At 62.9% G+C, this 19,228-nt stretch overlaps 5 protein-coding genes across 8 annotated transcripts; 4 read left to right on the forward strand and 1 right to left on the reverse strand.

The window, feature by feature from the left end:
• Nucleotides 1-482: 482 nt before the first annotated feature.
• Nucleotides 483-4,410, forward strand: UNC93B1 (unc-93 homolog B1, TLR signaling regulator). 2 transcript variants are annotated; one of them, XM_069016673.1, is made up of 12 exons: nucleotides 483-563; nucleotides 856-957; nucleotides 1,041-1,185; nucleotides 1,263-1,416; nucleotides 1,494-1,655; nucleotides 1,721-1,850; nucleotides 1,930-2,023; nucleotides 2,104-2,228; nucleotides 2,301-2,483; nucleotides 2,553-2,826; nucleotides 3,060-3,178; nucleotides 3,272-4,410. In XM_069016673.1, exons 2-12 carry the CDS (start codon nucleotides 874-876, stop codon nucleotides 3,536-3,538), a joined length of 1,737 nt encoding a protein of 578 aa, XP_068872774.1. In that variant the 5' UTR covers nucleotides 483-563; nucleotides 856-873; the 3' UTR covers nucleotides 3,539-4,410. The 2 variants fall into 2 exon arrangements, with proteins under 2 accessions (XP_068872774.1, XP_068872773.1); XM_069016672.1 differs by having other exon boundaries at nucleotides 2,301-2,826.
• A 120-nt stretch (nucleotides 4,411-4,530) lies between these two features.
• MAX (MYC associated factor X) lies at nucleotides 4,531-7,557 on the forward strand. 2 transcript variants are annotated; one of them, XM_069016678.1, is made up of 5 exons: nucleotides 4,535-4,674; nucleotides 4,855-4,881; nucleotides 5,912-6,019; nucleotides 6,226-6,349; nucleotides 6,739-7,557. In XM_069016678.1, the coding sequence occupies exons 1-5, from the start codon at nucleotides 4,579-4,581 to the stop codon at nucleotides 6,921-6,923; spliced, it is 540 nt and encodes a 179-aa protein (XP_068872779.1). In that variant the 5' UTR covers nucleotides 4,535-4,578; the 3' UTR covers nucleotides 6,924-7,557. The 2 variants fall into 2 exon arrangements, with proteins under 2 accessions (XP_068872780.1, XP_068872779.1); XM_069016679.1 differs by lacking the exon at nucleotides 4,855-4,881 and having other exon boundaries at nucleotides 4,531-4,674.
• FNTB (farnesyltransferase, CAAX box, subunit beta) lies at nucleotides 7,551-12,348 on the reverse strand. The gene is given in 13 exon segments (XM_069016674.1): nucleotides 7,551-8,011; nucleotides 8,435-8,549; nucleotides 8,627-8,738; nucleotides 8,831-8,963; nucleotides 9,046-9,175; nucleotides 9,251-9,337; nucleotides 9,951-10,034; nucleotides 10,108-10,254; nucleotides 10,531-10,622; nucleotides 10,863-10,935; nucleotides 11,092-11,156; nucleotides 12,032-12,279; nucleotides 12,282-12,348. Coding segments are annotated over 13 exon segments (1,449 nt in total). The 5' UTR covers nucleotides 12,334-12,348; the 3' UTR covers nucleotides 7,551-7,900.
• Nucleotides 12,349-13,663: 1,315 nt separating this feature from the next.
• Nucleotides 13,664-17,318, forward strand: RAB15 (RAB15, member RAS oncogene family). 2 transcript variants are annotated; one of them, XM_069015914.1, is made up of 7 exons: nucleotides 13,664-13,849; nucleotides 15,121-15,181; nucleotides 15,324-15,384; nucleotides 15,475-15,552; nucleotides 15,631-15,720; nucleotides 16,648-16,713; nucleotides 16,825-17,318. In XM_069015914.1, exons 1-7 carry the CDS (start codon nucleotides 13,726-13,728, stop codon nucleotides 16,978-16,980), a joined length of 636 nt encoding a protein of 211 aa, XP_068872015.1. In that variant the 5' UTR covers nucleotides 13,664-13,725; the 3' UTR covers nucleotides 16,981-17,318. The 2 variants fall into 2 exon arrangements, with proteins under 2 accessions (XP_068872015.1, XP_068872016.1); XM_069015915.1 differs by lacking the exon at nucleotides 13,664-13,849 and adding an exon at nucleotides 13,923-14,172 and having other exon boundaries at nucleotides 16,825-17,316.
• A 403-nt stretch (nucleotides 17,319-17,721) lies between these two features.
• Nucleotides 17,722-18,988, forward strand: GPX2 (glutathione peroxidase 2). Its single transcript, XM_069016677.1, has 2 exons — nucleotides 17,722-18,364; nucleotides 18,443-18,988. Exons 1-2 carry the CDS (start codon nucleotides 18,140-18,142, stop codon nucleotides 18,791-18,793), a joined length of 576 nt encoding a protein of 191 aa, XP_068872778.1. The 5' UTR covers nucleotides 17,722-18,139; the 3' UTR covers nucleotides 18,794-18,988.
• The last annotated feature ends 240 nt before the right edge of the window (nucleotides 18,989-19,228 follow it).

A 19,228-nucleotide genomic window follows, 5' to 3' on the forward strand; every position in this document is an offset into this window, starting at 1 on the left:
ACCCGGGCACCCTCCCGGCCCCAGCTTTGGGGTGACACCAGGGCACATATGACCCTCACCCCCAGATTAGGGTGCCCCCCCGCCCAGCAACCCTGGCACATCCCCCGGGCAGGGAAGGGGAAGTGAAAGCAGCAGGGCCCAGCACTCAGTGCCACGGGGCACCCCGATGAGGCAGCACCCACCCCAAGGCCTGGTGGGAGCGCTGGGGAGGCTGGGGGGTCACAGGGAGGCTGGGGAGCGGGGTTGGGGTGCTGTGCAATGGGGGAGCAATGGGTGCTGTGCGGGGGGGTCAGGGCGCTGTGCGGGTTGGGGTGTGACGAGTGCTGCGGGGGTCGGGGTGCTGAGAAGAGGCGCGGGTGGCGGGCACTGAGGAGTGCGGGCAGGACCGGGAGGTCCGGGAGCAGGGGGGTCCGGGAACGGCCCCTTTAACTAGCCCCTTCCCGCCCGCCCGAACCGAAAGAGGAAGAGGAGCCCGCCCCGCCCCGAGAGGCTCCGGCAGCGGCGAGCGGAGCTGGGGTCGGGGTGCCAGGGGCGTGCGGAGGCTGGGGGTGCTGAGCCCAGAGGTGCAGTTCTGGGGGGTGCAAAGCTGGGTAGGGGGCGCGGGGTTCGGGGTGCAGGATCTGGAGGTGTAGGGGTGCAAAACACAGGAATGCAAACCATGAGTGCAGGATCTGCGGGTGCAGAGCACAGAGGTTCAGGGTTTGGGGGTGCTGTGTACATGGGTACAAGGTGCTGGATGTAGGGGTGCAAGGGCTGGGAGGGCTGGGCAGGAGGGTGCAGGACACAGGGGTGCAAAACATATGGGTGCAAGACTTGGGGTGCCAACAGGGTGCCCCCCACCCTGACACCATCCAGGGCCCCCCAGAAGCAGCAATGGAGAAGGATTTCGACTCCTGTCAGGATGGGGCCAAGACAGTGCCGAGCGCCGGGCTGAGCACTGAGGGAACAGAGACACAGGTGAGACCAGGGGGACACCCGCCGGGGAGGAACCAGGCCTGTGGTGACCATCCCCGAGGGCTGACAGCTGGAATCACCCACAGCTGGACGATTTTGTGGGTGCTCATCACCCTGACTACAATGAGGAGGAGGAGGAGCATAAGTACTTCCGCAGAAAGCGCCTTGGTGTCATCAAGAATGTGGTGGCTGCCAGCCTGGCTGGCACCCTCACTTATGGCGTCTACCTGGGTATGGGACCTCTCAGGGACCCCTCAAAACAACTTGGGGTGTTCAGGGCATAGGGTGACCACCCCTGGGCCCCCTAGGCCTGCTGCAGATGCAGCTGATCCTTCACTATGACGAGACCTACCGGGAGGTGAAGTACAGCAACATTGGGCTGGAGGACATCGACCGCAAGGTGCTGATGGGCATCAATGTCACGCCCGTGGCGGCGCTGCTCTACACACCCGTCCTCATCAGGTACGGCCCCACAGCACTCCTGGCTGGCACGGCTCGCTGATGCAGCCACCCACGCTTCCCGCTCCTCGCCCCCACAGGTTCTTCGGCACCAAGTGGGCCATGTTCCTGGCGGTCGGCATCTATGCCCTCTTTGTCTCCAGCAACTACTGGGAGCGTTACTACACGCTGGTGCCCTCTGCCGTGGCCATTGGGGTGGTCATTGTGCCCCTTTGGGCCTCCATGGGCACCTACATCACGCGGTAGGCATCGGGGGAGGGTGGGCGGGGGGTGCAGAGCATGCCAGCTGACCCGCTGCTCCATGCAGGATGGCCCAGAAGTACTACGAGTACGTTAACTACAAGGAGGAGCAGGAGAAGGAGAGGCAGCGGGTGCCACGGGATGCCTGCAATGCCTACATCATCGTCTTCCAGACAGTCTTCTACTCCTGTTTCCACGTGAGTGCCAGTGGGGTGGCTGGGATGGGCGGGGGGCTGTGCCGGCTGCACTGAGCATGCACCCCTCTACGTCCTGCAGTTGAGCTTCGTCTGCGCTCAGATGCCCATGGTCTTCTTCCTCAACAACTACCTCTACCAACTCAACCACACGCTCTTCGCGGTGAAGCACTGCGGTGAGGCTGCGGGTGGGGGTGCGGGGCGGCGTTGGGAGCCCTTCAGTTGGGGTTAACCATGGCCTGTGCCCCACTGGCAGGGACCCTGAGCCACGGCACCCTGCCTGGCTTCAACAAGACAGTGCTGCAGAGCCTTCCCCGCAGCGTCAACCTCATCATCGTGGAGAGCGTGCTGATGGCTGCCGCCTTCCTCGCCATGCTGGTGGTGAGCACTGGGGCGGGAGGGGACAGGGATGGGCTGGACGATGGCAGGACCTCACCCACAGGTGCTCCACAGGTGCTGGTGCTGTGCGGCGCGGCGTACCGGCCCATGGAGGAGATCGACATGCGCAGCATCGGCTGGGGCAACATCTTCCAGCTGCCCTTCAAGCACATGCGGGACTATCGCCTGCGGCACCTCTTCCCATTGTTTATCTACAGCGGCTTCGAGGTGCTCTTTGTCTGCACCGGATTTTCCCTGGTAGGATGCGGGATGGGGTGGGAGGTGACGGAGCAGGGACAGGTGACACTGAGCCCATGCTTGCTGCAGAACTACGGTGTTTGCGCCCTGGGGCTGGAGAGGTTGGCGTATCTCCTCATGGCCTACGGCTTCTCTGCCTCGGCATGCTCCAGCCTGGCCCTATGCATGCTGCGCCTGCGCCGGCACATCCCACTGCTGGCTGGAGCCTTCATCCATGCTGCACTCCTGGTGACACTCTTCTGCTGGGCGCCGGAGCCCCGGTACCTGGCACAGGCACCACTGCTCTACAGCATTGCCGTGCTCTGGGGCTCGGGCAGCGCCCTCAACAAGACTGGAATTAGCAGTGAGTAGTGGGGAGGTCCCAAAACAGCCTCAGTTGTCCCCAGAACACCTTGGTGGTCCCCAAAATAGCCTGGGTTGTCCCAAGTTTTTCCACACATCCTCTCCTCATGTCCCCCGGCACCACAAGTTTGTGGTCCCACTCTTCGGATCCACGGGATAGACCTGCTGTGATTGTCCCCCACGCCAAGGGGACATGGCACAGGAAGGGGGCACTGATTCCAGTCTCTGCCACAGTCCTCCTGGGAATGTTGTACAAGAAGAAGGAGCGCCAAGACTTCATCTTCACCATCTACCACTGGTGGCAGGCCCTGGCCATCTTCACCGTCTACCTGTGGTCAGGGCTGCCCATGAAGGTAAGTCTCAGATAAGCCCCAGCCCACTCTGAGACATTCCTGGCTTTTTGGGGACACAGCGCCACGCCAATCCCAAAATTCCCTGTGCTGCAGGCCAAGCTGTCCATCATGCTGCTGACGCTGGTGGTGGCCGTGGGGACATACCTGTGGATGGAGCGGAAGGTGGCACACAACGTGGAGGTCCGGCTGCCCCGCATCCCGCGCCCACGCCACAAAACACGTGGATACCGCTACCTGGAGGACAACTCGGATGAGACTGGCTCTGACGGTGATGGGGACAAGGAAGAGGAAGACAGGCACCCAACTGAGACCACCAGCGAGGATGAGCTGCCAAAAGAGGATGGGGAGCAACTGGGATAGAGACAGCCTGGCCTGGGCCCCATCCTGCTCTTGGTGCCTGAGGGGGTTCTGCAGCTCCCCCCATGTGGGCCCTAAATTCTGCAAATCCCCTCAGGTCAGGCTTGCAGCCCCTTGAGCTAAGCCTAAAACCCCCAGGCAGCCCAGAGCCCCCCACATTGGCTGATAAACCCCCAGATTGGTGCATAGACCCCCCAGGGCAGGTCTGCAGCCTCCAGATTGACCTACAGCCCCCAAATTGTGGTACAGAGACCCCCAAATTGTGGTACAGTCCCCCCCGCAGGCCCATAGCCCCCCAGATTGTGATGCAGTTGCTCAGGTCAAACCTGCAGACCCCCAGGCCAGCCTCAGAGCCTCCCCCCCCCCAAATCCACAGCCCCTTAAACAAGGTTCACACCCCCCAGGCAGATCTGCAGGCCCCCCCCCAAATTTGGCCAAAGCTCCCCCAGGTCAGGCCCAAAGACCCCTGAGCAGATGCACAGACCCTCCAGCAAGGCCTGCAGCCCCCCGGCCAGCTTGCAGCCCCCCACAATGTCCTGCAGACCCTAGGCAGACCCTCAGCCCTCCCATATTAGTCCCCAGACAGGCCCCGAGCCCCCGCAGGGCTACCCTGGAGCCCCTAGGCAGATCGACAGCCTCCCAAACTGGCCCACAGCCCTTCAGACCAGACCCACATGCACCCCAGGCAGACCCTGCAGCCCCCCCCAGGCTGTCCCAGAGCCCCGCTAGCTAAACCTGCAGCCCCCCAGGCCAGCCCCGCAGACTTCCTGACCCCTCCCATCCCCATTTTCCCTCAATAAACCCCCTCCCTCCATCTCCTTGGCCCTCACCTCCTCCCTCCTCTGGCCACGCACCTTCGGCGCCCCCTTCCGAAGCGGAGACTACAGCTCCCGGCGTGCCACGCGCTGCCCCCACGCGGTGTACGCCGGGAGTTGTAGTCCCCGCCACGTGGAAGATGCCTCCATCTCCCCACTCAAACCACAACTCCCGCAACCGTTCGCGTCGCCCGGCGCCATCATTCCCCCCCCACCCCACTTCCGCGCATGCGCGGTGCGGGCTGTTGTTGTGGCGGCGCGGCCCGCGGCTTCACCCGGGCGGGAGCGATGAGCGACAACGATGACATCGAGGTGGAGAGCGACGTGAGTTGGGCCCCCAACCCCGGGACAATCCCTGGGATAACCCTCCGTGGCTCTTCCCCACCTTAGGAGCGCTGGGAGTGGGGTAATGTTTGGTTTATGTGTGTTCTTCCTTCATATGGCGGCGCCCCCCCCCCCACCATCTTCTTCCTCTTCCTCCTCGCCCGGGTCGGGGCTCCTCAGGAGGAGCAGCCGAGGTTTCAGTCCGCGGTAGGTCGCTGGGGGCCGCCCCGCAGCGCCCCCGGGATCGGGAGCACGTGGGCCGGGGTGTGAGGGGGCGGGATTTGGGGAGGGGGGTGACATGGAAGGGGAGCGGGGGAATGGGGGTCCTGGGGGGGACGGGGGTGTTGGGCGTGTCTTGTGGGGATCGGGGTATTGGGGGGACATCAGTGGGGTTGGGGGTGTTTAGGGGGGCACCTGTGGCGTTGGGGGTCTTTTTGAGGGGAGCACACCTTTGGGGCTGGGGTCTTCTGGGGGGGCTGTGACATGGAGAGGGATTTATAGGGATGGGGGTCTTGGAGGGGGAAATCTGGGCTTGGGGATGTCCTGTGGCATTGGGAATCTTGGAAGAGGGGGGACACCAGTGGGGCTGGGGGTCTTTTGCGGAGGAGGGTTGGGCTTGGAGAGGGGCCACCTGTGGGGCTGGGGGTCTTATTTTGGTTGGGGGCTGTGACATGGAAGGGGATCCATGGAGTCATGTCTTTTGAGTGGGGGAACTGGGTTTGGGAGTGTCCTGTGGGGCTGGGGGTCTTACGGGTGGGACACCAGTGGGGCTTGGGGTCTTGTGGAGGAGGATTCCGGGCTCTTTAGGGGAGGGGGAGTGGGAGGCTTTTTGGGGTAAAGCAGGGGTGTTGGGGGGGTGTTATGTGTGGGGCCGAGTCACTTGGGGGGGTGGGGCTATGTTTGGGGGGCACAGGGGGTACAACACAAGGGGTTGACAGAGGGCGTGGGGGGGCTTGTGCCTGGTTGCTTGGGGGGCAGGGGAGGAGGTGGCCGTGTTGCAGGGGGAAAGTGCTGTGCCCCCCCCCGGGGCCCGGAGCTGCCCCGGCAGCAGGAAGCTGGGGAAACCGAAAGCACCGGGAGCCGCCTCCTTCCCACGCCCTCTCGGCCCAGCCGGAGGCGTCACAGCCATGGAGCCGCCCTGGGGGCTCAGCCGAGCTCCCACAGCGGTTCCCAGAGGGAATTTTTGGGGGTGCAGGTGGTGGCCTCCACCCGGTGCCACCCCTGTCCCCCCCGCCAGGCCGACAAACGGGCTCATCACAACGCGCTGGAGCGCAAGCGCAGGGACCACATCAAGGACAGCTTCCACAGCCTGCGGGATTCCGTGCCCTCGCTCCAGGGAGAGAAGGTGAGTTTATGGAGTGTGCTGGGAGCACGGACAGCACCCACCCGTGGTCCAGGTTTCTCACTTTGGGGCATTCCCAAGGCTCTCTTGTGCCACAGGAGTCCCCGGTGAGGACCAGAGCCAGGGTGGGATGAGGCAGGTGAAATGCCAGTTTTGCCCCCTGGACTAGGTCTTTATCTTGCCTCTGGCTTTTCCCACTATTGCAACAGGCATCCCGGGCCCAAATCCTGGACAAAGCCACAGAGTACATCCAGTACATGCGCCGGAAAAACAACACACACCAGCAGGACATCGACGACCTCAAGCGGCAGAACGCGCTGCTGGAGCAGCAAGGTGGGAGCTGGGATCCAGCTGGAGATGGGGTCTAGCAGGACCTGAGATCCAGGAGCTGGGGTCTGGCAGGGTTCGGGAGCCAGGATCTGGGGTCCAGTAGGGTTTGGGATCCAAGATCCAGTGGGACCTGGGTCTGGAAGGAGATGGGATCCATCAGAATTCAGGATCTGGTGGGAGCTGAGATCCAGTGGGAGTTGGGATCTGGCAAGAGCTGATGTCTGGCAGGACCAGGGTCTGTCAGGGTCCAGAATTCAGTGGGAGCTGAGGTCTGGCAGGATCTGGGGTCTGGAAGAGCTCAGGCTCCAGGATCCGGTGGGAGCTGAGGTGTGTCAGGAACTGGGCTGCAGGCAGGGCTGGGCCTGGGGGTGACACGGTGCCGTCCCTCGCAGTGCGTGCGCTGGAGAAGGCCCGATCCAGCGCCCAGCTCCAGGCCAGCTATCCCGCGGACAACAGCCTCTACACCAACCCCAAGGGCAGCGCCATCTCCGCCTTCGACGGCGGCTCCAACTCCAGCTCTGACTCGGAGCCCGACGAGCCGCAGAACAGGAAGAAGCTGCGCATGGAGGCCAGTTAGGCCCCCCCGCCGCCCCCCAGCTTGCGGCAGGACTCGCTCCCTCCGCTCCTAGAAGCTCTTGGACTGCAGCTTCCCAGCCCTCCCCGGCCCCTTCCCCGCTCCCACCGCGCCGGCCCTGGGGGGAGCCGGCCAGGCTGAGCAGAAAGACTTGGGGGGGTCAGGGAGACTCCCCCACCAACTCCCCTCTGCTAGCGACCCCCCTCCCCTTCCCTCCTGGTTTTATAGGAGCATTTCTATTTATACCCGGGGACCAGTGCAGTCCAGAGCGGGGAGGAGCCGGGCAGTCCCCCCAAAAAAAGGAGCAAGCACTGGGGGGGATCTCCCTATTTATTTTCTCCGTGTGCAACTCCACCTGCCCGAGTCGGCAGAGCACAGAGCCAGGCTTGGGGGCTCCTTCCCTACCCACCCCCCCCCCCTCCTTCTCCTCCTCTTTCCCTCCCTTGACCCTTCCCCACCTCAGTGGCATTTTCCGAACTTCAGTGGCCCATCCCCGCCCCATAGGTGCCCCTTTTCCCCCTATTTTGATGCCATTCCATGGATCTAAGGTATGTTGTACATACTGCCCAGAGTTGTCTTGCAAGTTAAGGCTTCCCTTTACTATGAGACTATAAATAATAAACAAAAAAAGCCAAAATTCCACTTATTTTATCCTCCCCCATGGTTACTGCATGTTCTTGGAATGGGAGAAGTGATGCCACCGCAGCTGGACGTGGCATCACCTCCTGCTCCACATCCCCAGGGCCACCAGCACACGGCGGGTGTCACTTCTGGTTTATTGATGCCAAAAAGCTCTGCCAGAGCCCGTGTTCCACCTCGGCTCTGGCCAGGATGGCAGCAGGACACTGGGCCCGGAGCAGGCTGGATTTTGGTATTGCTAGCACCCTGAGCACCTCGCTCTGCCTGGCCAGGCCACCACGGGGATGGGCTGTGCTGCTCGCTCCCGGGGCTCGGCACCCCGAGCCAGCAGCAGGACCCCCCTACTCGGCAGCAGATGCCGGATCCAGGCTAGGCACAGGATACTGCAGGAAGTGCATCACCGCCCTTGCCACTTTCTCCGGGGCAATGTTGTAGACAGGGTGTGTGGCTTGCTGTGGGAGAGAGAGGGATGGAGGATGTTAATCACGGACTCCTGGAATGGTTTGGGTGGGAAGGCACCTTAAGGATCATCTAGTCCAACCCACTGTGCACAGGGAATCTTCTGCTATCCCATGTTGCTCCAAGCCCTGTCCACCCTGACCTTGGACACTTCCAGGGATGGGGCAGACACAGCTTCCCCTTTTCCAGTTTGAAGCCATTCCCCCTTGTCCTGTCACTCCAAGCCCTTGTCCAAAGCCCAACTCCAGCTCCTTCGTAGCTCTTTAGGCCCTTGAAGCAGCTCTAAGCTCTCCCTGAAGCCTTCTGTTCTCTAGGCTGAACCCCAACTCTCTCCACTGCCATTGGATCTGACTTTCTCAGTGCTGTGGAACCCTGGAAGCTCATCCCTGCCCACCCCAGAAATACCTAGCGCTTACCAGGCAATTCTCAGGGATACCTAGGACCACCTCATTGTGGAGGTCTCCACTTCCGAAGTGCTGTGCAATGGCCAGCCCGCTCAGGCAGTAGCAGGTGTGGTAGAAATCCCGGGATCTGCATCCAGGGAGATATTGGGATGCTGAGAGGGGATCTGGGGTGCTGGGCAGCCTTGTATTCCCCCCTGCACTCACTTTCCTGGCTTATCCAGCAGCCCGCCGGCTGGGCACTGGCAGCACAGGAGGATGTATTCCTGCAGTGCCAGCTGGTCGAACATCCAGTGTGCCATGCTCAGCGCTGGATCACCTGGAAGGGGAACCCAGAGGAGAAACACCAGCGAAGGTGTTAAATCCCTGGAGATGCCATTCTGGGGACAGAGGAAGCCTGTGGCAACTCACCCCTGGCATGGAGTGCCCGATGGAGCAGGGGCAGGAGCCCGGCTTGCCAAAAGGAGTAGCACCCATCCACCAGCTTGTTGCAGCGGCCCTGGAATCCACCCTCGAAGCGCATCTGCCGCCCGGTCACCCAGTGCTGCGGGGTGATGGGAGCCAGTGTGGGACCAGAGATCCCGGGTGGGATCAGACTCCCAGTATCCCGGCAAGAGGTCACTTACCAGCAGGCTCCGGAGGTTCAGCAGATGTTCCTGCTTGAGGATGACCAGCGCGGCCACGCCACAGAAGGTGTAGCCGCCATGTGCCTCCATGCCTGGCACGCCGCCAATCCCGCCCTCCCAGTTCTGACACCTGTGGGAGCAGGGTCAGGGTGGCAGGGACGCTGGGAATGCCATCCCCCATCCCCCACCTGTCCCCAGATCTCACCTGGCGATCCACTCAGCCGTCCCAGCGAAGAGCGCGGGCGTCAGGATGTTGGTCAGCGAGGCCACCGAGGCAGCGCAGTAGGCGCTCCTGCAGGAAAAGGGCGCTCAGAGATTCAGGAGATGGGTGCTCAGGGATGTGGCACTGGCACCCCAAAGCGGCACCAGCTCCCCGCCACAGCTCCGGCTCCCCATAATGGCACAAGGTCCCTGACCCAGCTAGCTCTGCGCAACGGCACCCTGCCATGGCAGTAGCCCCTGTCACTGGTCCCCTGCCATGGCACAAGCACCCAAAGCAGCACTGGCTCCCCAAAGCTACACCTCCCCATGGCACTGGCTCCCCCCCATGGTACCAGCTCCCCAAAACAGCACTGGTACTCCAGTGTGGCACCAGATCCCTGACACCTACTCCCCAAAACACAAGTGGGTCCCCAAAACTGCACCCTGCCATGGCACTGGCTCCTCAGAACAGCACCAGCTCCCAGCACTTGCTCCCCAAAACAGCATTGACTCCCCAAAACTGTACCCCAAATTACCAGTGGCTCCCCACCATAGCACCAGCTCCCCAAAACAATACTGGCTCTCAAAAACATCAGCAGGTCCCAGCATGGCACCAGCTCGCCACCATAGCATCTACTCCCAGCACTGGCTCCCCAAAATGCCCAGGCCCTCCAAAACAGCCCCCCCAAGCAGCCCTCACCCACCTGACATCCACTTCTCCACCCACGTGCATGAGGAAGGAGCCATCCGGCTGCTTCAGCGAGTGCAGGTATTCCAAGAGCTTCTTCCTGCGGGAGCCAGCAGCCATGAGAGGAGGGACACACACCCCACCTTCCCCCCAGCTCCCCTGGCTCCCCGGACCTGTCGATGATGCCAAAGGCCTCCTCAGTGCCGATGATGCAGAGCGCGTTGACAGCGGCATAGGTGGGGGCGAGGTGGGGGTGCTGGCCAGGACCCCCCCCAAATCCACCCTGGGGGCTCTGGCAGCGCCTCAGGAACTGGCAGACGCTGCAGAAAGGTGGGGAAGGGGCTCAGTGTCACCTGTGTCACACCCCATGTCCCCTCCCAGCCTCGTGAATCCCCCCGAGGTCAAAGCCGGGGGTGTCACCCTCCCATCTCCGTCGTCACGAGGAAGCCGCCGGAAGAATGGGCGGCATTGACGGTGGCAGGGAGACAAAGCGCTCCTTTGCTCTGGGGACAGCGGGAGGTGGCACCTCCGGAGTCACGCGGGTGCCCCGCGGGGACAGTGGCCATGGTGGGGTCCCCCCGGCTCTCCCCACTTACTCAGAGGCCACTGACTCAGGAATGGGCTCATCCAGTAGCTCCAGGCTGTGCAGGATCCAGTAGCAGAGCCAGGGGCGGCTGGCATCCAGACACTGCAGGGACAGAGGGGACAGTCAGGGAATGGCACTGGACACGGCAGGAGCAGGCAGGAGTGAGGAGACAGACAGGAGAATCCCCAGAGCATCACTGGGATGAGCATGGGCACACAGGGAATGCTGTGTCCACTCTGGGGCTGGCAAACCCCCGGCAACAAACAATCCTGGTGACAGCCCCAGGGCGATGGGTTCACCCCAGCCAGTGGCTCCAGGTGGGATATATGGCATTCCTGGTACCTCATAGGCTTCAGTGAGCTGCCGGAGGCCTCTCTTCAGGTAATGGAAGTGCTTCTCCCGCTGCAGGACGTACCTGGAATACAGAGAGGACAGGATGAACAGGTAGGGTGTTCTGAAAAAGCAGGGGGACAGTGGCAGGAGGGGCAGAATCCCACTGCAGCACCCATTGGAGTCGATGACTTTTTTGGAATGGGAATTATTTATGGTTATTGAGAATTTTTAAACTCACTGTGAGGAGTGATGGTTTGTCCTGTAGGCGTCATAGACCTCCTGCACGATGTCCTCCACCTTGGACTTGTCAGGAAAAATGGGAATAAAGACTATGCTGAGCTCTGGAAAGAGGCTCCGCACATCCCAAACACAATCCCCACTGAGCCCCGCAGCTTCTCCCCCATCCCAGGGGTTTATCCAACTCACAGCCCCATCTCACCCAGAAAAATCAGAGTAGGAATTCCCAGGAGTTTTGTGCCCCGATTTATGCCAGAATCCAGCACCATCCTGTGCCGCTTTACAAATCCAGCTTGAGTTTGGTTCATCCCAAGACTGCTATGGAAAACACCCTCCTCCTGCTCACACTGGGATGACCGGGGACTTGGACACCCTAAGCCAGGGTAATCCTCAAGAAAATACCCCGGGATCAGTCTCAGGGGTGAGAAGAGGCCGCACGGGGACCTGCATTCACGGCACTGTGTCCTGCCAAGACGGAGCTGAGCAAGAACCCCACGGATTGGGAAACCAGGAGTCACTTTTTACCCCGTTCCAGCCCCCGGAGGAGCTGCCAGGGGCTAGGTCAGGACAGAGGGACGGAGGGGAGAATCTGGCTGCCCCAGGACCCCTCACCCCAGACTGGTTCTGGGGGACGTGCCCCGCGGGAGCTGCCGTGGCTGGTGGGCGTCAGCACCGCCGGGCCCCTCAAAACACTGGTGGCTGGGGTGTTGTCACAGGGGGTGTGGGGACACTAGTTGCGTGGGGATGCTGGGATAGGGATCACCCAGTCCCACGGCACCCCTGAGCCCCGTCCCAGGGGAGACCAAAGCCCAGCCCCACGGCAGACCGGCACCCCACACCCCAGTTCCATGGCACCCCAAAGCCCAGCCCCACGGCACTCCACACCCCACCCCACCCGGCACCCCACGCGCCACGCTGCAGCCCCTGGCGCTCCCCGGCACCTGCTCGGCGGAGGTGCAGGTCCGCAGCCCATCGTCCCGCAGCCGCCGCCGCCCGCCGGGGCCGGGGGCCGCTCCCGCCATGCTGCGGCCGCGGGGGCAGCGGGCGACGGCGGCCGGGAGGGGACGCGCGGCCGCGCTCCTGGCCACGCCCACCACGCGTGACCGCGCCCCTCTCGTATGACCACGCCCCTTCACTCTTGGCCACGCCCCCACCGCCCAGCCCCGGCGCGCGTGCGCGGAAGAGCCACCCCCCCCCGGGCGGCTGCGTCATCGTGATGTGACGTCATGTGTTGCATCATCATAGAATCCACGGGTTGGGTTGATAAGAACCTTAAAGCCCATGCAGTTCCACCCCCTGCCATGGGCAGGGACACCGGGACACCTTCCACTGGACCAGGTTGCTCCAAGCCCTGTCCAGCCTGGCCTTGGACACTTTGAGGGATGGGGCAGCCACAGCTGCTCTGGGAAATCCATTCCAGTGCCTTATCACCCTCACAGTGAAGAATTTCTTCCCAATATCCAATCACCACCTCCCCTTTTCCACTTTGGAGCCATTCCCCCTTGTCCTGGCACTCCATGCCTTCATCCTAAGTCCCTCTCCATCTCTGTTAGAGCCCCTGTAGGCACTGGAAAGGGCTCTTAGCTCTCCCTGGAGCCTTCTCTTCTCCCGGTTTAGCAATCCCAGCTCTCCCAGCCTGTTCTTAGCCCTCGGAGCATTTCTCTGGCCACCTCCGGACTTGCTCCAGCAGCTCCATGTCCTTCCCATGAAAAGGATTTTAGGGCTGGACACAGTTCTCCATGTGGGGTCTCACCTGAGTGGAGCAGAGGAGGACAATGCCTCTGTCACCTGTTGCCCACACTCCCAGTGACACAGCCCAGGACATGGGTGACTTTCTAGGGCTGCCAGCACACGTTGCCAGGTCGTATCCAGCCTCTCATTCCCCAGTACCCCCAAATTCCTCTCATCTGGGCTGTTCTCCATCCCATCACCCCCATCTTGCACTGATCTCAGGAGTTGTCCTGATCCATGAGCCAATCCTGCCCTTGGTCTTATTGACCCCCACGATGTTCCCATGGGAACCTTGTCCCTGGACAGGACAACCTGGACAACTCACCCTTGTCCAGGTCCCGCTGGGTGCCATCCCATCCTTCCTAAGTGTCACCAATTCCCCTGGTGCAGCTCTGTGTCACCCCAGTGTCCCCTGCTGCACCCCTCTGTCCCCTTCCCAATGCCCCTAGAGCAACCCCTGGTGCACCCCTGGTGCTCCCAGAGCCCCCGGAGTCCCCACTGGTCCCCCTGGTACATCCCCATCTCCCACCTCCCCTTTTCCAGAGCATCCACAACATATCCTATGGTGCATTCCTGGCTCCGTCCCCCTGTTCTCCCCAGCTCCCTTCTCAGTCCATCCCCCGTGTCGCCGCCCAATTCCCCACAGCATCTCCCGTGTATCCCTGGTGTATCTCCGGTGTCCCCTCCCCGCTCCCCACAGCATCCCCCGGTCCATCCCCGGTGTCGCCCCCCTCGTTTCCCCCCCCCGGTGCCCCCTCCCGCCGCCACCGCCCCCGCCCCGCCCCGCCCCGGTGCATCCCCCGGTGCCAGCCCGGCCCGGCGCGGCGGCGGCGCAGCTCGCGGCCCCGGAGCGGCCCCAGGGTGGCGGCGGCGGCGGCGGCGGCAGCGGCGGCCCGGGCCCGCCATGGCCAAGCAGTACGACGTGCTGTTCCGGTTGCTGCTGCTCGGGGACTCGGGCGTGGGCAAGACCTGCCTGCTCTGCCGGTTCACCGACAACCAGTTCCACCCCGCCCACATCTCCACCATCGGTACCGGCACCGGCAGCGCACGGCGGCCGCGGGAGCGGGGAAACGGGGAACCGGGAACATCGGGGAAGCGGGAGCAGTGGGGAGGCTCAGCACCGGGGAAACGGGAGCATCGGGGAACCGGGCAACCAGGAAGACTGGGAGCCACAGCACCGTGGAAACGGGAAGCCAGAGAACCGGGAGCACCGGGGAAACGTGAAACCGGGATCATCAAGGAATCGGGAGCAATGGGGAGGCGCAGCACCGGGTAACCGGGCGCACTGGGAGCCGCAGTACCGGGGAAAAGGGAAACCGGGGAACTGGGGAGCCGTGGGCACCACGAAACCGTGAGTACTGGGAAGCCGCAGCACTGGGGAAACGGGAAAATGGGCAACCGGGGAGCAGGAAAACCGTGGGAACCGGAGAACCGGGAGGAAAAGGGAGACGCAGCAACCGAGAAATGGGAACCCAGGGAATGGGAAAACCGTGAGCATCGGGGAACCGGGACTACCGAACTGGGAAGCCACAGGATCGAGGAAACGGGAAACCAGGGCAGCCGGCAGTCGTGGGAACCGAGGAACCGGGGAGTGGTGGGCACGGGAAAACCGGGGGCACCGGGAAAGGGTTAACCGTGGGCACTGGAGAGCTGCAACACTAGGAACATGGGGAAACAGGTAACCAGAGAGCGGGAAAACCGTGGGCAGCGGGGAGAGGGAAAACCGTGGGCTCCAGGGAAGGGAAAAACTGTGGGCACCGGGGAACCCGGAGCATCAGGAGTCGCAGCACCGGGGAACCGGGAAGCCGTGGGCATCGGGGAACGTGAAAACCGTGGTAAAACCGTGGGCACCCGCAAGCCGGGACCACCGGGAAGCTGCAGCACGGGGAAACTGGGAACCCGCGGGCTCCGGAGAGCCGCGGGTTCAGGGAACCGGGAGCCAGGAAATCATGGGCACAGGAGAACCAGGAGGACCGGGCACCTCTGGCACAGGGGAACCGGGAGCAGCGTGCAGCCAGGAACTGGGAGCACTGGGCAGCCACAGCACCGGGAAGCCGTAGCACTGGGGAACTGGGAGCAGTGGACAGATACAGCACCAGGGAACTGGGAGCACCAGGATCACCATCTGGCACCGGGGCCTCCTGCCAGGCCAGGCACCGGCTGTGGGGACCAGCACCAGGCCATGGTGGGGCGTGGGGTGGGTCAGGACGGGTGGGGGGACCAGAGGGCCCCCAGTGACAGCAGCTACTGCAGAGGGGAACACCAGGACACCCCACAACCTCTCCCATTCTAACCCCAGGCGTCGACTTCAAGATGAAGACCATCGAAGTGGATGGGATCAAGGTGCGGATACAGATCTGGTAAGTGGCAGCGCTGGATCCCGGGGTGAAGGGGGAAGGAATTTTGGTGGGTCTGAGTCCCGCTCCCCCCACCCCAGGTAGGGGCTGAGCCCTGCCCAATTCATGCCGTGGGTGGCAGCACTGACCCGCTGTCCCCGGGCAGGGACACAGCCGGCCAGGAGCGGTACCAGACCATCACCAAGCAGTACTACCGGCGGGCACAGGTACGGGGGCTCCCTGTCCTGGTGCACAGGAGAGGGGAAACTGAGGCACAGTTTTGGGGTGTCAACGGCTGCCCCCCCCACCCCCTGCAGGGCATCTTCCTGGTGTACGACATCAGCAGTGAGCGCTCCTACCAGCACATTGTGAAGTGGGCCAGCGACGTGGATGAGGTGGGTGTAAACGAGGGGAGGTCCGGAGGTTCCCCAGTCATGTGTGTGTGGGGGTCCTTACACTGTTCCTCTGCCCAGTATGCACCTGATGGCGTCCAGAAAATCCTCATCGGGAACAAGGCAGACGAGGAGCACAAGAGGCAAGTGCCCAAAGAACAAGGGCTGCAGGTGAGCGGGGGCTGCTCTGTGCCCCCCCCCCCGGGGGGCAGGACCCCTCCTGCACCCCCAGCATGGCCAGCCACTCCCTGATCCCTTCTGCACTCGGGACCCTGACAGCCCTCCTGCAGCCCTACCTCTATCCAGGACCCCCAAGCATCCCCAGCCCCTCCCAGCACAACCAGGAACCCCCCACCCTCTTGTAGTCTGTACCCAGGCACCCCAGAAACAGCTACCCCAGTGCCCAGGAACCCTCTTTCCCTCCACCCCTGCGGTGGTTGTGCACCCCTAAGGCTCCCTCTTCCCTACCTGCAAAATGTTCAGGGACCCCTAACCTCTCCTTGTACCACCAGCATGGTCTCCTGCACCCCTGAAGCACAAAGTGACCCCCTCAGTGTCCCCCGTGGGACCTCTTGACCCCCCAAGCACCCAGTGTACCTCCCTGAAATCCCAGCATGGCCAGATCCTCCACGAGCCCCCCCTGCATTCCACATGGACCCCAACAGCCTTCTTGCAGTCCTGCCTTTATCCAGGGACCCCCGTGCTCCTGCAGTCTGAACCCAGGGACCACTGACTCCCCCTGCAGCTCCCAGAGCATCCAGGAAACCCCTTTACTGCCCAGTGCACCCCCAGGGTTCCAATGACTCTCAACCCCTCCCTGCACCTCCATCGTGCTCCTCTGCACCCCTAAAGCACCCAGTGACCCCCAGTATCCCTCCCAGTGACCTCTGGACCCCAAAGCACCCAGCACCCCTCCCAGGGCCCCCTGCACCCAGCACCCAGCCCCTATGCCAGCCACCCCCCACAGCTCTCCTGTCTGTCCGTGCCCAGCTGTGCACGTTCCAGAAAGGGGGGCCAGGGGTATTGAATCCCCCCTGCCCCCAAATCATGCTACCCCCCTCCCCCCCCCCCCCCCCCGCCAAACCCCTGGTGCCGCAGCTGGCCAGGGAATACGGGATGGATTTCTACGAGACCAGTGCCTGCAGCAACCTCAACATCAAGGAGGTATGAAGGAAATGAGGGGGCTGGAGGGGTTCTGAGGGGGCTGGGGTTGGCCTGGGCAGGTTAGGGGGTACTGGAGGGGTCTCCCAGGTTCACCCCACCCCTCTCCCACAGTCCTTCACACGGCTGACGGAGCTGGTGCTGCAGGCGCACCGCAAAGAACTGGATGAGCTGCGGGGGCTGCCCTGTGCCCCGACCCTGGCCCGGCTGGAGGAGGATGAGCAGCAGCCCCTGGGGAGCGAGGACACCCCGAAAACCTGCTGGTGTTGAAGGCTGGGACCCCCCTGACCCCTCCTCCCCAGGCTGTGTCGGGGGGCATGGTGGGGGCAGGATTGGGGCAGCTCCCATGGAGTGGGGGGCTACACAGGACACCCCCAGGACAGGGGGATGGGAAGGTGGCAAGGGGGCCCCCCCCTCCTGGCACCTGTGCTCCCCTCAGTTTGCGGGTGGGGTGGGGGCTGTCCAGGCGCTGTGTGCCTACCCCATGCCCACCCCGTGCCCGTGGGACCCCTGGTTTTACACAGTGGTTTGCAGAATAAAGGTGATGCTGGAGGGGCTGGTGGTCCGTGTGCTCCGGGGGGGCTGCGGGCACGATGCCATGGTGGCAGGCACAGCCTGGGCATGGATACCCGAGCAGTGATCAATAATTGAGGGTGATCTGGGGCTGCTGGGATGGTGTCCCCTTTCCAGGCTGGGCACAGGGGCATGGGGCATGGTGCCCGTGGGGTGCCAAGGCCACCACCATGGCCCACCAGGCTACCAACTCAGCTCCAGCTGTGGGGACAGGGCCAGAAAGCTTGATGGTGGCACTGGAATGAGCCAGCAGTGGGATGGTGGCAGGCTGGGATGGGTGGTTACTGGGATGATGGTGGGCACTAAGACAATGGAACCCACTGGGATTTAGGTGGACAACGGTGGGCACCACAGCAGATAGGCCCAAGGGTGGAGCTGGCACTCCAGTGGGCACCAGTGGGCCCTGTGACAGGTGGGCACTGAGATGGGCAGCACAGGAAGCCCCGGAGGTGATGCCATGGCAGCACCAGGCAAGGAGTACCGGGGCACTTGTCCCCTCCTCCTCCACCCCACAGAGCCCCAGTTCCCCGATTCCTGTTATTCCCCAACTCCTGTTATTCCCCAACTCTCACCGGTATTCCCAACCCTCGGGAACATGCTGTGCCCCCTCCCAGCATCCCACATCCTGCAGGCACTGGGATGAGCAGCCGCACCGCGCCGTGCCATGAATTATTGAGGCAGGTAGAGCATCACCTTGGCCCTGTGCCATCTTCCTCCTTCCACGGGTGGGATGGGCGGCTCCAGTTTCTCCAGAGCCGCGGCAGGGCCTGGAGACCTTTGGACCATGACGTGAGCACCGGGAAGCCCTTAAGAGGCAGCACGGGGCACGGGCACAAGCAGCCGCACGCCTGCAGCCATGACCGTCCCCATCGCCAAGTCATTCTACGACCTGAGCGCCACCTCCTTGCAGGGGGAAAAGGTGGATTTCGGTGTTTTCCGGGGCCGTGTAGTCCTGATTGAGAACGTGGCATCGCTCTGAGGCACCACAGTGCGGGATTACACCCAGCTCAACCAGCTCCAAGCCCGCTACCCCCGGCGGCTGGTCGTGCTGGGCTTCCCCTGTAACCAGTTTGGATACCAGGTAAGTCCTGTGGGCTATGAGGCAGGGGGTGAGGAGTTGGGAAACACAGGGCTCTGGATTTCTCCTTTCCTGCCACAGGAGAACGGCACCAACGAGGAGATCCTCAACACCCTAAAGCATGTGCGGCCCGGGGGTGGCTTTGAGCCCAACTTCACCCTGTTCCAGAAATGTCAGGTGAATGGGAGCGACACCCATCCCGTGTTTGCCTACCTCAAGGCTCACCTGCCCGCACCGGCCGACGAGGCCGCACACCTGATGGCCGAGCCCCGCTTTGTCACCTGGAGCCCTGTGCGGCGCTCCGATATCTCCTGGAATTTTGAGAAGTTCCTGGTGGGGCCCGAGGGGGAACCGTTCCGGCGCTACAGCCCCCGTGTGCCCACAGCCCAGCTGGAGCCTGACATCCAGCGTCTCCTCAAGCTGGCCAAGTAATCCCAGCTCCAGCGTGATCCTGGCTCCAGCATGATCCTGGCTCTGGTGTCACCCCGGGATGGCCCCAGCTCTCCGCAGGGTGACAGCCCCCTCCGAAACCTCCATGGGGAGGGGGCTCGATGGGGGCAGAGGGTTGGAGCCATGGGGGTGGTGCGGGCTGGTGGCAATAAATGAGCTGGAGGGAGCATGCCCAGATCTGTGTGGTTTTTGGGAGTGTAATTGGATTCATAAGGTTTTTGGGAACATACCCATACCATGTGGTTTTTGGGGGCTGTTGGGGCAAGCAGGAAAGAGGAAGCATCCCTGAGGTGCCAGATCCAGGAAATGGTGGCTCAGGGATAGGTGGGTGCCAGGCTGGTTGCACCCAGTTCCCCGTGGGTGTTGTTGGGGCTGGGTGCCAAGAGCAGCACCTCACCCACCCCAGGGCATTGATTG

The sequence above is a fragment of the Aphelocoma coerulescens genome, chromosome 5 (genome assembly GCF_041296385.1).
Source record: "Aphelocoma coerulescens isolate FSJ_1873_10779 chromosome 5, UR_Acoe_1.0, whole genome shotgun sequence".
Lineage (NCBI taxonomy): Eukaryota > Metazoa > Chordata > Aves > Passeriformes > Corvidae > Aphelocoma > Aphelocoma coerulescens.

Bases quoted from the DNA above. Each gene is read 5' to 3' on its own strand.
- UNC93B1 (XM_069016672.1), top strand. From the start codon at position 874: ATGGAGAAGGATTTCGACTCCTGTCAGGATGGGGCCAAGACAGTGCCG. The intron at 2,827-3,059 runs GTGAGTAGTGGG...TCTCTGCCACAG, and splicing joins CAACAAGACTGGAATTAGCA to TCCTCCTGGGAATGTTGTAC. The intron at 3,179-3,271 runs GTAAGTCTCAGA...CCTGTGCTGCAG, and splicing joins GGTCAGGGCTGCCCATGAAG to GCCAAGCTGTCCATCATGCT.
- RAB15 (XM_069015914.1), top strand. From the start codon at position 13,726: ATGGCCAAGCAGTACGACGTGCTGTTCCGGTTGCTGCTGCTCGGGGAC. The intron at 15,182-15,323 runs GTAAGTGGCAGC...GTCCCCGGGCAG, and splicing joins AAGGTGCGGATACAGATCTG to GGACACAGCCGGCCAGGAGC. The intron at 16,714-16,824 runs GTATGAAGGAAA...CCTCTCCCACAG, and splicing joins GCAACCTCAACATCAAGGAG to TCCTTCACACGGCTGACGGA.
- MAX (XM_069016678.1), top strand. From the start codon at position 4,579: ATGCGCGGTGCGGGCTGTTGTTGTGGCGGCGCGGCCCGCGGCTTCACC. The intron at 4,882-5,911 runs GTAGGTCGCTGG...CCCCCCCGCCAG, and splicing joins AGCCGAGGTTTCAGTCCGCG to GCCGACAAACGGGCTCATCA. The intron at 6,350-6,738 runs GTGGGAGCTGGG...CGTCCCTCGCAG, and splicing joins CGCGCTGCTGGAGCAGCAAG to TGCGTGCGCTGGAGAAGGCC.